Here is a 16,585-nt window from a genome sequence, read left to right as displayed (position 1 = left end):
CTAGGCAACCGCCTAGGTCGCCTAATGGGTTGCGCCGGCCCCGTACCTGCCCCTTCATTTCATGGCAGTGCAGAGACGCGTTACCTGATAGGTCAGTCCATTCGAGCCAACAGACTGAAAGTACAGGTAGGACTGGAACAGTTCCAAGTAGCAGTCGTTCACCTCCTGTGGGAAAAGGACACGGTGAGGTTTGCCTCAGGGGAGACACACTCCCCAGGCTTCACTCTGCTCTGGAGGGTTTACTGGAGAATGGGCCGAACAACCATTTATGTCAGTAACCAAAGGAAAGACCCATTCTGTTTCCAGGCACAGCTGCTAACCATGAAAGCAAGGCCAAATTCTCAGACCTGGTGGAAGCAATTGAGCCCTAAGTTACCTGTGCACGGTATGGGAACAAAATCACCTCCACAGCATCCCACACGCTAGAGGATAAGACCTTCCTGATATCCTCCTATCCTGGAGCTCCCCTCTATAAGTCCCTAAATACTTCAAAGGGCTCCCAAGATGCCAACCCCTCCTTCAAAAATGAATGACGTTTGTGTTGTGGAAGGGAACCCCTGGCATTCCGCCACTCCAAGCCCCACAACCAACCCTCAGAAAGATAGGCGGATCCTGCTCCCATTGAAATCAATGGCAAAACTTGCCCTGATTTCAGTAGGGCAGCATCACAGCTGATGTGAGGGAGCTGAAAGCACCATGTTTATCATTATTCCAGGCCACGTTTGATCCATCCCTGGGAGGAGAATTAGGTTACTTTTCAAACAGTCTTTTTCTCTACTGAGATCGATCGGCTCCATCTCCTCTCCGTTACCAGGGGGAATAGACCCGTGCAGTTACACTGTATGCATCCAGATGCACCAGGGCTTACCTGGCAGTGCTGGAATTTAAATTTGACCTTGGAGTAATAGATAATTTTCCCCAGATTTCTTACAACCGTCTTCCTCCGCCCTTTCTTGAACAGGCTGGGAAACCGCTGGTCCAAGTTTTCCTTTTGATTTTCCTGGTTCGTGATATTCTGTACCAAGGAAAAAAATAATCACAGAGCTGAGTGCTGGTGGGGCCCATCAACATCTGCAAGAGACGTTAGCAGAGCTGCCTTTCTTTAGAAAGGGGTCCTGGGTGAGTGCCCTGGCTAGGTTGTTTGTTGTTTGGTCTCCATGCCAGCCTGGGAGCTGGGATTTTATTACTGCTGCAAGACTTGGTTTCCTCACCATCCAGGGGGATATTTTAAAACAAACTCGGATCATCTGGTTGGTAGAAACAAGTTATAAATTTTAGGCCTCTCAACTTCGCAGTCACGCTCCGCTTACCAAGCTGATTGGTTTAATGTGGCCCTAACCCAGCTCACTTGGACAAGGAGTGACCCAAGGTGTGCACAGCTGAGTGGTCTCAGTTTATAAACCTCTGTGCAGTTTCTTTGGTTTAGCTCTGCCAGGGCTTCCTCCTACCCACCTCTCCCTGCTGATCGATTACATTCCCCTCCTACTGTGTTTTTAAATCCGTGCTGTTTAGAGCTGCTAATAGCTATCTGGACACAGGGATTCACATTTATTGGGATCAGCCCTATGCTACCACACCCATCCGTGTTCTCTGCGGCTTCCCCTGCTCTAATCTCTCCCAGAACACCTTGGAGCTAAATTCCCTCCCATTGCGTGTCTGCTCCCCGTCCAATCCACACCAGAAAGGCACAAAAAGAGCCATGCAGGATGCAGACATGGGGAGAAGTCGATCAAAACAAAAGAGAGAGAGAGAGAGAGAGAGACTGGGCTGCAGGTAATAGCCACAAGCATTGCTCAGCTGCCCAGTGCATTGTGTCGAAAGCAGGCTGTGTGCGTACCACCTCCACAGAGCACAGCTTGACAACTGCTGGTATAGCTCAAGGAGCAGAATGCATGTTGGCCATAATGCCCGCTGAAGGTAATGGGATCCTGGCCATTGGCAATGGCCATTGGATCAGGCTCCAAATGAACTTGGCCTAACGGAACATGGTGGAAAATAGGGTTCCTCCAGAAATGGTTTATTCTAGGGAGTTCCTGGTGGCTCAACAAATTCAAGGCTGAATCCCCTGGCTGAAGTTGCCCTCCGTAAAGGCCATTGTGATGCATCCTCTGGAGAAGGTTAGGAGAAGCCAGTGGGAGCCAGAGACAGACATAAAGGCATGGTCTGGCAATCTCCGGGGATGCTGCTTGCATCATTTCCTGAGTCCCAGGTGTACGGAAACTTCTCCTGTTGTGCAATGAGCTGGGCTGTGAGGTTCACACACTATTCTGCTCTGGTGCCCATCACTGGAGGATCTTCTGAGCCCTCTCCAGCAGGACTAGCATCCGACATACAGTCCCTGAGAATTTATTTTGGAAAGAGCAATTTCAGTGCATTTTGTTTTGTAGGGGGAGGTTTCGGGGGGGGATATGCCTCACTTAGACTCACATCCTGATGCCCTCAGTCGGCTTGTGCTTGAGTCCTGGAGGTCAGATGAACCATTGCAATTGTGTTGCAAACAGAAAAGGCCAAGGAGAGGCTGCATGGGGGGCATGAGACCCCCTGTGTCCTACAAGGGCCGTGCACACCAAGGCTTGCCTTGCCTTCATGGATTATCTGGAAGCAGGGGCTGGAGGGGGGATAGGGACGGCTTCCTTCCTCCACCCCAAATCTCCTTTGTTCTAAAACTTCATAAGATGCACGAGCACCCACTCGAGCCTGCCCATAGCCTGTGATCAGGTGGGCATAAGAATTTGCTCTTTGAGATGTCCAGGTCCCAGCTCAGCTCTATGAGGAGGCCGCGATAGGGTTTGTATCATGTGCTTGCCAAGCAGGGAGGTCATCCAGCTGCACCCCCCTCTCCAGATGGCAGGGCTACCAAACACATGACAGAATTAGATGATGGGGGGGGGGGGGATTTAAGGTTTAAGTGTCAGAAAATCTTTCTTTCCAGAGCAGCGTTTCCAGGAACAACAAATCCAGGCGCTGCAGATAGATGGGGTGGGGGGGTCAAGTGAGAAACCGACAGCCCCGTACATACAGGGCAGCCCAAACAGCCAGCGCTTTCTCAGAGCTGATGGAGAACCTGACTAGTCCCCATGTGCCCATTTGTAATGCTTGGTGCCAAGGAGACAGCTGCAAAAGCCCCATGATAAACGAAGAGCTGCAGCCACTAACCAGACCCATTCTGCTGCCGCCTAGGTGAGCTCACCCATCAGGAAGAGATCCGCTGGACTCGCCATTTTAGAGGCATCAACCGGTCTCAGGTTAGAGAGAGGAACTGGTTAACCAGTGACAGGCTGCTAATGGGTTTTGGAGTCCTTTATCCGCAAAAGCGGGAGTTCCTTTCACAGCTTAATTGAATCTAGATAATTACTTTTTGTCAGGCCCAAGTAAAATCCCCCAGCGCCCCAGAGGGCTTCATCAGAAATGTTTTCCTCTGGTTTCCAACCGTCTGCAGACTAATCAGCATCTGTGCGCAGTGTCGGAGAACATGTGACTGGAGGTGGGAACCTGCTAACTGCCAATTAATGAGCTCACCGAGAGGCAATTAAGTGCAGAAGAAAGATTAAATATTTGCTACAGGCCTCGGTGGAGGGCTGACTGATCAGCTGCCAGTCGGGGAAGCAATAAAGAATACTGGCTGATAACAACAATGCTGTGCAGCATGCATGGTGTCCTGAGGTGTGTTAAAACACAGGAGCTCTCACAGGGACATGGACCCGTTGAATTTGGCTCCAAATTTCAGTAAAAAAAAACCCTGTAAAAATAACTTAAAACCAACATAAATTATCCCATTCGTTTCTGCTTTTACTTCCACCCCATTCGGTTGTTCATTTGCTTTTTCATCTAGAAATCCCCCGTCCAGTGTTTGCCATCCACATGTTTTCTTTTGAGATATGATACGTGTTCTGGTAGTGCCCAGTAAGCCCAGTCGTGTGCTAGGTGTTGTGTCAATGCAGAACCAAGAAAAAAAGCCCCTGTCCGAAAGAGCTTACAATCAACGGATAAGAGGAGAGAGAAAACACAGTGGGGGGAGGGCGCACAAAGTAACACATGAGATGATTGTGAACAGCGTGAGACGCAGTGGTCCCAGCTGCCTAACCAACGTTGCAGTCTTGTGCTAGCACATGAGATCTAGAAACAGAAATTGACTAAGAACATAAGAACGGCCAGACTGGGTCAGACCAAAGGTCCATCCAGCCCAGTATCCTGTCTACTGACAGTGGCCAGTGCCAGGTACCCCAGAGGGAGTGAACCTAACAGGCAATGATCAAGTGATCTCTCTCCTGCCATCCATCTCCACCCTCTGACAAACAGAGGCTAGGGACACTATTCCTTACCCATCCTGGCTAATAGCCATTGATGGACTTAACCACCATGAATTTATCCAGTTCTCTTTTAAACCCTGTTATAGTTCTAGCCTTCACAACCTCCTCAGGCAAGGAGTTCCACAAGTTGACTGTGCGCTGCGTGAAGAAGAACTTCCTTTTATTTGTTTTAAACCTGCTGCCCATTCATTTCATTTGGTGGCCCCTAGTTCTTATATTATGGGAACAAGTAAATAACTTTTCCTTATTCACTTTCTCCACATCACTCATGATTTTATAGACCTCTATCATATCCCCCTTTAATCTCCTCTTTCCAAGCTGAAAAGTCCTAGCCTCTTTAATCTCTCCTCATATGGGACCCATTCCAAACCCCTAATCATTTTAGTTGCCCTTCTCTGAACCGTTTCTGATGCCAGTATACTAGAAATAGATGCTGACCATAAGCTGAAACTGACATGGCCCCCCCGTTCTACACCGAGCCCTGTTAACTTCAGTGAGACGCTGCACAGGTGCCGTGTTGCACCAGCACAGATTTCCTAGCAGGTTGGGGAGCACAGGGAGAGAAATTGTTCAGAGCAAGAAGTCAATTGGATTTTTCAATGTATTTCTGGTTGAATCGCCTAGGGTGTCGCTTGTAATAGCACCAACAAGTTAGGATGATTAAATCTAGGAATTGTAAGCAGTGTCCGTTTAATTGCTTGCCCTTCTGCTGGAGGTCCCAGCACAGCCAGGTACAAGGCACCACCTGTGCAGCCACAAGTCCTAGGTACGTCCTTCCATTCCATCGGGATCAACGGCAGGTTAATGGATGGGAGTGGCAAGTGGTCGTGGAAGGTCGGTGTTTAGTGCTGAATTATATTTTATACTTTTTGGGGCTCCTTTCAAGAAGCCGCCCTGCTGTTGAATTGTATATAATATATATAACCTGCAACAACCTGGCAGCATAACAATCTGGAATCTCATTTAAACAATTCTAACATTAGGAAGCGACTTGGCATTTCCCACGGCCAATCAGTGCATTCCTTAAGACACCAATGTGGGAGCGTTTTAATGGTACCAGTCTAGTTAAATGCTACAACCATCACCAGTGTGGACACAGTTATATCCGTATAAAAGGTGCTTATACCGTTATAGGTATTCCTGAAGGGGAATAATAAGATATACATTTATAATGGTATAACGGCAGCCACATGAGGGGTTGTATTACTGTTTTGGGGCGTTGGGGGGGGGATCATCACACTAATAACTGAACTAGTCAAGCTGGAATGAAAAGTGTGTGTAAAGCAGGCCTGTGTTCAAATCACTGTGTTCTCTAGCCCTGCTCCTCTGTTAGCGCCCCAGCCACTGCTACCCTCAACAGAGCTGCAACGCTGGCATAGTAAAAAAGGTTGGCCGTGGGCACAGCCAGCACGAGCCCAAAACAAGAGAGACAAGAAAAGTTGTGACGAGGGACAATTAGAAGACAGCTAAAACTGCAGTGATTGATCCAGCTGCCCAGGAATGGAAAGGTCAGACTAAAACTCCAGGATCCGGACCCACACCGTTTGGTTCTGGGCTGGATCAAAACCCAGAAAGGGGCTGGTTTGTTTGCGTGGGTATCAGCCAAGGCCTGAGAGTGGGCTTTCTGCCTAACGGGGAAGTGCATTTTTCAAGCCGTATCAGTCACATGACTTGAGGATCAGCTGCTGCTGTGTCGTCAGGTGGGACGGCCTTGGGCTGCTTTGGTCAATTTTTACCTGGTCTCTCCTGGTGCTTTTCTGTTTTTTTGAACATGTATCTGGTGGGAGCCCTGGACTTTGCCTGGGTGCCCTTTGTTGAGGAGTTTGTATAAAACCAAAAGTGAAGTAACTAATGGACCGCTCAGAGGAGACTGAGGATTCAAGGAAGGGCTGGGCTCATGAGAGTTTAGATCCAAAAACTCACGAAAGCACCAGAAGAAAGTTTGGCACCATTTAATCCAACCTAGACCCTAGCTCTGATTGCACCCTGTGCTCCACTCCCTGCCTGTATCTAACTGGGATGGAGGCTTCATCCCCTGCGCCCATCTGTAGCCAGGATGTACATCCACCACAGCTAGGATGACACAATCCTTGGTGTATCTTATTATCACTGCACCATCACTCCAGATAGGTCAAGTCAATGGCTCTCAAGGGAAGTTTACATCAGGTCTATGTAAAACTGGCGCTATAGCCACCACTGCACGTGAGTGAGGTGTTTGTGTGGACACGAGTGAACAGAACACTCAGCACTCAGGCTATCCCTGGGGTGAACTTGCCTAGTGCAGGCGAGCGCTGTGTGTTTGTACAGCACCTCACGCAGTGAAAATAGCAATGCCTAGATCTGATCTAGCACTTGTCATCAGTAGATCTCAAAGCGCTTTACGAAGGAGGGTGGTGTTGTAATCCTCATTTTACAGGTGGGGAAACTGAGGCACCAAGGGGCCGTGACTTGCCCGAGGTCACCCAGCAGGCCAACGACAGAGCCATGAACAGAACCCAGGTCTCCTAAATCCCAATCCAGTGTTCTAAGCAGTAGGTCACACCACACACACTCATATAGTGGGTCATATTTCTCTGTGGGAGACTTAAACCCAGACTGCACAAAGCACCAGCAAACATCCTGGTCTGGCCACAGAGGGGACCATGGGGAGAGCAAGATGTTACCTCATTTATTTTGCCCATATGTGATTTCCTTTGTCCCCAGTTTTATAGAAGGAGGCTGACTAATCCCAGCTCAGGAGATCTCACTCTGCACAAGGAACAAGAACTCTTTGTAATGCTGTCAAATCTTTCCCATCAATCTGTGATCAGCTGCCCCAGTGTGAGAGAGAGACAATGTGATCTCTCCTGTGATGTGATGGGGATGACTAAAAGACAAACCCCAGACTGCAAGAGCTAACCCCAGACTGAGATGAAACTGCCTTCATGTTTGCAGCATCAGCTTCAGCTCTGCCTTCTCTGGGACAAGCGTATGGTTGCCCCACGGCTCCGTTATAGCTGTGGAAAGGGTCTCTAAGGCCACTGAGAAATTCCTCTGCAACAAAGTGAATCCCCACATGACACAGAGCTGGTATGGTAGGCCCTGTTATGTTTGTGGCACACACAAAGAGAAGTTAATTAAAAACACAAATACTCTTGCTGGAAGGTTGTAAGATAACACTACTTCATTTCTTAGAATTCAGAACAATAACACAAAAGAACCAAAAACCAGAGAGAGACAAAGCAGGCTGCTCCCTAAAAAAAAGAGAGGCACAACTCTCCCCATCTTACTCTAGGCTGGCTGTCTCAGACTCTCTGATCACACACTTCCCTACAGAGTGCCCCCATCCCTGCAAACAAGACTAGGAAACCCCTTACAATTTGAAGTGTCAGTTTAGAAAATTCCAGCACATTTTTCAAATACACCTCTACCCCAATATAACACGACCTGATATAACACGAATTCGGATATAATGCAGTAAAGCAGCGCTCTGGGGGAGCGGGGCTGCGCACTCCGGCAGATCAAAGCAAGTTCAATATAACACGGTTTCACCTATAACGCGGTAAGATTTTCTGGCTCCCGAGGACAGCGTTATATTGGGGTAGAGGTGTGTGCCACACTGTCCACCCCGTTGGGGCACTTGCCAGCATAGGGGAGGTGTTCGGGGCATCCCTGGGGGAAAGGAGGTGTGACCAGAGGTCTGTGGCCTTCTGGCAATTCCTGACTGCTGAACAACCCAAAGGGGCTGTGCGCAGCCAGGGGAAAGCTAGGGCAGCCACGAGGCTGCTCTAATTTCACTGGGGACCAGGCTGGCCCTTGCATGGCCCCAGAGTAGGGAGGGTCTAAAGTGGCATTAATCTATATTAGTTCCCCAGGGTCAGGCACTGGGTGGCACTTTGTGCCTTCTCCTTGTTAATTAAGCGCAGAGGAGGGAGTTCATCCCTCCTGTACCTCCATGCAGCAGGGGGAACTTAGGCCAGAGGTTTGACTCCCCCCACACCCCAGCTTAATTATTTGTCACAACCTTTCACTAGCTCTTTGGGGCAGAGACCGTTGTTTAGTTCTGTGTCTGTACAGCCCCATGCGCACTGGGGCTCCTCGGTGCTACCCTGAACAATCGTGCTAATAATAAATCATCATCCTAATAATAAATTAGAACTGTCCTTTGCCGGCATGTTCCACTTTCACTGCTGTGCACACACACAACTGTCCAAAGGCAAGTGAGAGCAGGGAGCCCCCCACAACCCGCAATAATGTATGTAACACAGGGCCAGACCCCAGAGCTATCAGACGCTGGTGTCTCGAAGCAGCACAAGGCACTCGCTAGGACCTCAGGGAGTTTGTGAGCAGCCTGTTATCAGCCCAACCCAGCTGGGAGGTCAGCACCATTTTGCAGCACCCCTGCCACACCCAGATTTAATTGGAGGAGGCCCCAGGCACAAGTGACAACTAGGTTGCACCTCTTCTGGTCCCAGGCTCTCCTAGCCAATAGGAACACAGCACAGGCCTGTTCTAACCGAGCCATATGTTACCTCCCTGGGCTAATTAACCCTGTGCCGCTGGATCCTAATCACAGCTCGGACTAGACTGGGCTAGAAGGAGTTTTCAATCCGACACCGTGGCTGGCAGACCAGACGCTCACTTTAAACCCTAGGGTACACAGGGCACATTGTAGTTTAACATGCCTTAGCTGGGGGAGGTGAAGGGGCTAGGAGAGGATCACAGAGTCTCACCCTTCTCTCCAGCACACCCAACGCTCAGCAGAAACCATGGGAATCCTGCTGATTGCGGCCCAGATAAAAGGAACCGAGAGTTTCGTGCTTTGTCATCCTTTCGCAACTCTCGTCAGCTGGCTGTTGTTTCCCCGGGACTGTTTATATTTGTGGCTCCCCGCCGCCGCCCCCGGTTCACTGAACAGGGCTCGTTTTTGTTGCCTCCGTCAGGGAGTTTGATGCATCACAGTGATTCGGAAACCGAGTTCCTCTCTCGGGGCTTGGCAGAGCAGCGAACCGCAAGTCTGATGCAGCGCGAATGCCCTGACATGTTCGCTCTCTGTCTCCAGTGCCTCATCCTACAGGTAGAGTGAGTTAATAATTAACCTCCTCGCCCCCTCCGGACCCTCAGCGGAAGGTCAGGGATGGTTAATAATAAAGGAGGCGAGGCAGCAGATGTGCAATTGGGCTTCTCCCTCCCTCCTCCAGTTTGTTTTGACTCCACAGTGGCCTGGATTGGGAAGTGGCATAATTAGGTCCAGGGGTTGGAGGCATCAACAGCAAAATAAGATGGAGGCTCTTCTGTATGCAACTTGCCCCGGGTTGGGTCGGCAGCAGCGGGCCTCGTTTCTAGGGTCAGCCCGTTTCTAGGGCCTACGTTTCCAGGCATCCACAAAGCTCTGAGGTCCCCTTCACTTCTATTGGGGAAGATCCTGGGCATCAGGACTAAAGCCTCAGGAGTCTGAGGGTCTAGACTCTATCCCTGTGCCATGCAGGAGGTCAGCCTAGAAGAGCCCAATGGTCCCTTCTGGCCTTAGAATTAATTATCTCCATTTTGCAGATGGGGAACTGAGGCCCAGAGAAGTGAAGCAACTTGCCCAAAGTCACTCAGGGAGTCGGCGGCAGAGCAGGGATTTGACCCTGGGTCACCCACGTCAGCACCCTAACCACTGCACCATCCGTGCAGGGGAGAAGCCCACTTCATTGGAAGTTTCCTTCATGAATAAATTGGCGTGTGGCTCATTTTTGGTCCACGTCCCACATTTGTGTCCCCGCGTTTGGGCCTTAGCAGGTTGAGGGGTGTGATCAGCTGGGGTTGCACCCGAGACCTCTCCCACTTGGGTGAGAAGGCAAAGTCCATTAGCTGAGAGCAGCGGCAGTCAGCTGTCTTCTGCGGATCCGTCACAGAGGGGGATGCGGAGACATCTGCCAGTGCATGGACACACATACTGTTGTCCTTCGGGATCTCGCGCTGCTCGTGGGTTTCATTTTCCCGGCCTGTGCGAATGTGGCTATTCTTCGTCTTGCCTCCTTTGGGGAAGTATCGATAACACTGGAGGAAGCCAAGCGTAGGTCCTGATCCTGTGATGTGCCCTCCGCACTCAGAACACACGTGTGTCCTCCCAGCTCCTCCAGGAAATGATTTCGGCGTCCATCCTGCTGGAGGCCTATTGAGCTCAGTTACAAGATGAGCAGGTGAGGAATAATACTTCGCACTTCCATAGTGCTTGCCATCTGTAGAGCTCCATATGCGTCCCAGAGATGATGAAGCATCATGTCCCTTATTATACAGATGAGGAAACTGAGGCACGGAAAAGTGAGGCATGGGACTTGCCCAAGGTCACACAGTGAGCGTGGCAGAGTCAGGAATAGAACCCAGGAGTCCTGCCTCCTCATCTGGTGCCAGATGATGAAAGGTGAAGTCGTAGAGGCTGACAAAGGGCCCAGCCACATGGGTAGGGATCCAGTGTGGAATCAGGAGCTTTTTCCTACATAAAGGTTCCAGCAACCTAGCGTTTATGGGTGGAAAGCAGAGTGGTGGCTCTGGGTCCCTGCCCTTCTCCAGGGGCTGCCTGGAGCTTCAGTGAAGCCAAGGCAAAAGGTATGACCCTGCCCAGGGCCAGGGCTGCTCGCAGGGCAGACAGGGCCACTGATGGACAGAAACCAGGTGTCTTCTTGCACAGCATCATTAAAATAAGCCTGTCCGGCGGATAAGGCTCTGGGCTGGGTCTCAGGAGACCAAAAGTTCTACTCTCTAGCCTTGTCACTGACCTGCTTGGTGAAATTACTTCTCTCTCTCCATCTCTGGTTCCTCTCCCACTCGTCTTGTCTATCTGCACCGTGTTCATTGGGCATCAAGGCTAAAGACTCAGGAGTCTGAGGTTATAGAATCTGTCGTACTGACATGGGACCCATCACCACAGCAACGGGGAACCTCACATTTATGCTCCCCACAGCCCTGCCAGGTAGGACAGTGCTCTAGTGCAAACAGGTAGATGGACAGTACCTAGCACAATGGGGCCCTGATCTTGGCTGGGGCCTGTAGATGCTACCGTAATATAAATAAATACTACTACTACTAATATAAGCTCTGCTTCCATTGACAGGCTGCTGGGAATGGGCGACGTGGCTGCAAAGTTTGTATGTAGGACAGACTTGCCCCTACCTCTCCCCTTCCCACGGCGTATTGCTAATACATTGGCAGCTCCGCCTCATTCCAGCATGGGGATGAATCACTCTCTCTGTTGTACGCTCTCTCTAATTTCCCCTCATCCTTCCTCGACCTAGAAACAAAATAACTCCGCGCAGCAGAGGGAGTGCATCGGAGTCCCTGCCTGCCTCCCTGATTCCAGATATTCAGGTTGATGACAGGGCTTCATGGGCCCCACCCATGGGATGCTGCATTACAGTCCTGGAGTGGCGAGCTAACCTGCCTGGAAGGAGCTAGTCCTCAGCTCCTGATCCCTGCTCTTGCTACAAATGTCCCCATGAGCCTCTAATCTCCTTCACCCGGACCTGCGCTACCACCCCACTGTGCAGAAACCCCTCCCTAGGCATGCGAGCCCCACAGCAGCTGAAAATAGCTTCTCCTAGTTCAGGGGGATGGCTGGATGTGTTCGTACTTACCTTGCCAGGAATATACTGCAGTATTTTGTCTGTGGTCATGTCTCTCTCCTGCCCTGACTCAATACCAAAGAGGCTGGCCAGTTTTTTCTTGCTGTCTTGTCTGCAAAGAAACAAAAACACGTAGGCCAAAGCTGGTATATTGCGAACCCCAGCTCAGAAATAAGAAAGCGGGCAAGCCAAACAAGCAGTTTGCCACTAGCCTCCTAATCATCCCAGCCCAATGAATGGCTGATAATCAGCCTGCAAGAATTTTAATGGCTTTTCCAGGCACTTGTTGGCTTGTCTTTGTTTTGTTTACTTATCTTTGCATAACCAAACTGCTCAACAAACCCTGTCTGCATCTCTCGCTTGGCCCTGCATCTGTCTCCAGCTTGGCCATGTGTCCCTGCTTCCCCAGGCAAGAGATGGCGGCTGTGTCTTACCCGCACTCACCCCCTCCATTTTATTCCATCTTTGTGTCTTTCCTGTCTCTGTCCTCAGAAACCCAGGACCCTTCTATCCCGACCCCTTCGGACACAAACTCACGCCCATGTTAACATGCCCTGCCGCCGCTACCAGCTGTAATTTACCATTTGGGTCATTGGGGGCTGCTTTTGCCAGGATTCCTAAGCAGTTTTCTCTCTTTAAACCACATTGCAACAGTTAATGCTATGGGGACCAAATTATCATCTGCAATGGACTGAAGACCCCATCCTGCAAGCTGCTGACTGACCTCAAAGCCCAGCAGTGCCAGTGAGGGTTGCAACACACAGGATCAGGCCTTTATGCTGCAAGCTTCTTGGGGCTGGCAACCTTGGGCCTGATTCTCCTCTCCCTTACATCTGTTTTACCCCAGAAGAACTCCATTGCAACTGCCTTCCTTCGTTGGAATTATTGCTGATTTACAAGGTTAGGGAGAAGAGAAACACTCCTGACATCTTGTCTGTTTGTTTGTAAAGCCCTGAGCCTACAAGGCTGAGGAATGATCTCCTGAAGCCAGCTGGTGCATCCCACCAATAATGCAATGATTTGTTTCCAGCTTCAGACAACGTAAAAGGAAACCACAACCTTCGACAAAGGCTCAGCTCACCGCTGCAGCCTAGACCATGCCTGGTGGGCAGCAATCCTGGAAGGTGCCCCTTCACACACACACCCGGGAGGGGGATAGCAGGAAGGAATACAGATGACGTCCTTGTTATCACAGGGCTTTACAAGTGTGTGTGTGTGGGGGGGGGGGGGCAGAGATCTGCAATATTTCTGATATTTGCACTGGACCTTAGAGGCTCAGTGTAATACTACTATTCTCTTTTTATCTCAGGGGGTGCTGCTGCTGCCCATCACCGTGGTATCTGACTGTGCGCCTTCCAGGACAAGTTGATACCAATAGCAAAGTCCCTACAAGACTTCCTGGAGTCTCTGGCTCTTCTCCCTTTTCAGGGTGAAAATGCTGCTCACATTATGTAGCTAAAAATGCCTGGCTCTGGAGGAGCTCTCTCTCTCTCGCTCTCTCTCTGATCCTGGCTTTTACAATCACTCACTTTTTTGGACTTGTGACCCATCCGTGTCAGAATCAGGAATCACTAGCGCCACCAGTAAATCCATCGGCAGCCTTTGTGCGCGTCCCCCTGGCAAGTCTGGTGGGAGCCAGGTTTCATGTTCAAATCCAAATGAACTAAACCAGCCCTTTCTCCCAGGGGCAACGGGACTGGGCCGTTCCCTGGCCAGAGCCTGAGACGTCCTCGCTCTCTGACCCTGGCTGCAAACTGAGCTCGCGCCTGGCTGTCCAACCCCGCGCGAAACCCTGCAAAAGACATATTGTCTGCAGCCCCAGGTATCCAGAGACGGGCTGGGGCTACTAACCCAGTTCCAGCTGGTGCCTGGCCCAGGGCAAAGCCGGCTGGGACTAGGGTGACCAGACAGCAAATGTGAAAAATCGGAATGGGGGTGGGGGTAATAGGCGCCTATATAAGACAAAGCCCCAAATAGCAGGACTGTCCCTATAAAATCAGGACCTCCGGTCCCCCTAGCTGGGAATAACTTTAAAACAAGCCCAGATCAAAGCAACACCCATCTACTTACTCTTTCTTCAGGGAAGGTTTCCTGCTGAAGGAGTGTCTGAATCTCCCAGGGGGCTGGGGAACACAGGTTATGTTCCCCATGTTGACAGCAGCTGGGTTAGTCCAGGAGCACCGGGGAGCGGAGTGCTAGGCACTGGCAGGGAGAGAGAGGGAATGAGGCGCTGGGGAAGTTTGCAAGCATGTGTCATGCACACATTCCCATCCCCACTTCCGTCTGCGGTGACTCTTGTGGGTGTGATCTGTGTGAGCAAACAGCCTTTTGGCCAAGGGCTGGGCCACTGGGTTCTCTCCCCTACCCCCGCCTGGGAGCGCTAGGGGAGGGATTTGGGCAGGTGAACCAAGCAGGTCCCTTTGGCACTACCTGGGATCTTTGACACCGGGCTGGGGGCTGAGCAGTTTGTGCTTGGAGAGGAATTTTAATCACTGTTAGATAAGAGGGATTCCATCCAGGGAAGCATTCAGGTCTCACTGCTGCAATCTGATCCCACAGGCAGCCCCCTGCAGAGCCCCATGAAAGCCAAGGAGCAGAGGCAAAGTGTGTGTGGCTCCAGTGCCAGGACCGGAGCCTTAAAAGGACAGGGTAGGGGTTTCAGGGCTCCTATCCTGACGTGCCTTTATTTTTCTTACTGACTTGGTTTGCAGAATCCATTGCCTTCTTATAGAAGCATTCCCATATATCTTTCTTCTAACTCACCAAGTGCTGCATCCCACATGGGGGATTTCTGGTTTAGCTCCCATCTTGCCAGCTAAAGAGGAATTAACCAGAGAACAACAAATTAGTGGCTGCTTAGCTGCAAGTGCTCATAACTGGAGTACATTAGTTATGTACCAGCTGCATAAAGTCCAGGCCAGCCAGATACATATTTGGGGCTTTAAAAAGGGCCAGTTTCACAAAGCTGAAAACCATCATGAGCCAAATCAGCAGGAAGAAAGAATTTGAAGAGAGAAACGCGAATGATAATTGGGGACCATTTATGGACATTTTACTAAGCTGGCCAAAAGACACAGGCGAGAAAGAATTTAGACTGTAAGCTCTTTGGGGCAGGGACTGGGTTTTTTTTGTTCTGCGTCTGCACAGCACCATGACACAATGGGGTTCTGGCCCATGACTGGGGCCCGTAGAAGCTACGATAGACATAGACTAAATAAATAATAAGGCTACAGTGATTAAAAACACAAACTGGCTTCGGGGAAAGTGAAATCAGCTATAAAAACAAAACAAAACCAACCCCCCCAGTATATAACAAATGGAGAAAAGGGGAAGATGACAGCAATGAATCTAAATTAGAAGCAGGAAGCACAGAAAGACACAAGGAGGAATCTTTGGCCAGCAGAGAAAAAGACACTAGAGGTTTGGGAGTCCTAGCAGGAGTATTGGTCCATTGTTGGATGGAAATGATAGAATTGACAATGATAGTACAGAAAAGACAGAAATGTTCAATAAATATTTCTGTTCTCTGATTAGGAAAAAGCCAGGATGATGAAATATTTTTCATTTCAACAATAACTAAAGAGAATGTTAAGCAACAGCTGTTAAAGCTTTCAAACATTGACATTTTCAAATCAGCAGGTCTAGGTAACTTGCATCCAAGAGTTTTAAAAGAGCTGGCCCAGGAGCTTTCTGGACTGTTAATGTTGATTTGTAATAAGTTTTGGAATGCTGGGGGTGCTCCAGAGGACAGGGGAAAGCTAATGTACTTATATTTTAAAAGAGTAAACGAGATGGCCTTACAATTATAGGCCTGTCAGCCTGACATCCATTCCAGGCAAAATAATGGAACAGCAGATAGGAGAATTGATTAATAAAGTCTTAAAGGAGGTTAATATAATTAATGCCGATCAACATGGGTTTATGGAAAACAGATCCTGTCAGACTAACTTGAAGTTTTTGGAGGAGATTACAGGTTTGGTTGATAAAAGGAATAGTGTTGATGTAATATTTTTCTGTAAGGGCTCTGACTTGGTATTTTGATTCAAAAACTAGAAAAATAGAAAATCAACGGGGCACCCATTAAATGGATTAAAAGCTGGCTAACTGCCAGAACTCAAAATGCAATTGTAAATGGGGACTCTTCACAGAGCGGCTGTGTATCTGGTAAGGTACCACAGGGATTGCTTTTTGGCCCTTTGCATTTTTATCAGTGACAGGGAAGAAAACATAAAATAGGTATCTGAGAAACTTTGTAGATGACACAGAGTTTGGGAGAGTGGTAGATAATGAGGAGGACAGGTCCCTGGTAAGAGCGATCGGGATTACATGGTAAACTGGGTACAAGCAAACGATATGCATTTTAATACATCCATATGTAAGGTCGTAATCAGCTGAACATGAGCTCCCTGTGGCCAAAAGGGCTGACGTGGTCCTTGGATGTATAAGCAGGGCACTAGTGAATATTCCTCTGTATTTGGCAGTGGTGCTACTGCTCCTGGAATGCTGTGTCTAGTTTTGGTGTCCGCTATGCACGATGAGGATTGAAAAGTCAGAGAGGAGCCATTAGAATGATGAAGGGATTAGCAAACCTGCCGTGTACGGAAAGATTCAGGGAGCTCCAGCCGTTCAGCTTAAAAGCTGCAGTTTCTAGGTCCCTACATGGGGAACAGAAATTTGGTAATACAGGGC

General features: G+C 49.5%; 1 protein-coding gene across 1 annotated transcript in view; it reads right to left on the bottom strand.

The window, feature by feature from the left end:
* Positions 1 to 14,100, bottom strand: part of PLEKHN1 (pleckstrin homology domain containing N1) — a 43,647-nt gene extending 29,547 nt beyond the window's left edge. Inside the window, exons 1-4 of the mRNA XM_039509399.1 lie at positions 13,967 to 14,100; positions 11,909 to 12,008; positions 869 to 1,015; positions 85 to 165 (exon numbers count right to left, since the gene is read on the bottom strand). Coding sequence (XP_039365333.1) covers positions 85 to 165; positions 869 to 1,015; positions 11,909 to 12,008; positions 13,967 to 14,046 — 408 coding nt within the window. The 5' untranslated portion in view covers positions 14,047 to 14,100. The remainder of the gene's footprint in view (positions 1 to 84; positions 166 to 868; positions 1,016 to 11,908; positions 12,009 to 13,966) is intronic.
* Between the last annotated feature and the right edge of the window lie 2,485 nt (positions 14,101 to 16,585).

This window comes from Mauremys reevesii, linkage group 21, assembly GCF_016161935.1.
Source record: "Mauremys reevesii isolate NIE-2019 linkage group 21, ASM1616193v1, whole genome shotgun sequence".
In the NCBI taxonomy this organism is placed as follows: Eukaryota; Metazoa; Chordata; order Testudines; family Geoemydidae; genus Mauremys; species Mauremys reevesii.
The sequence above is the reverse complement of the archived record's forward strand: the minus strand, read 5'-3'. Positions and strand labels throughout refer to the sequence as shown.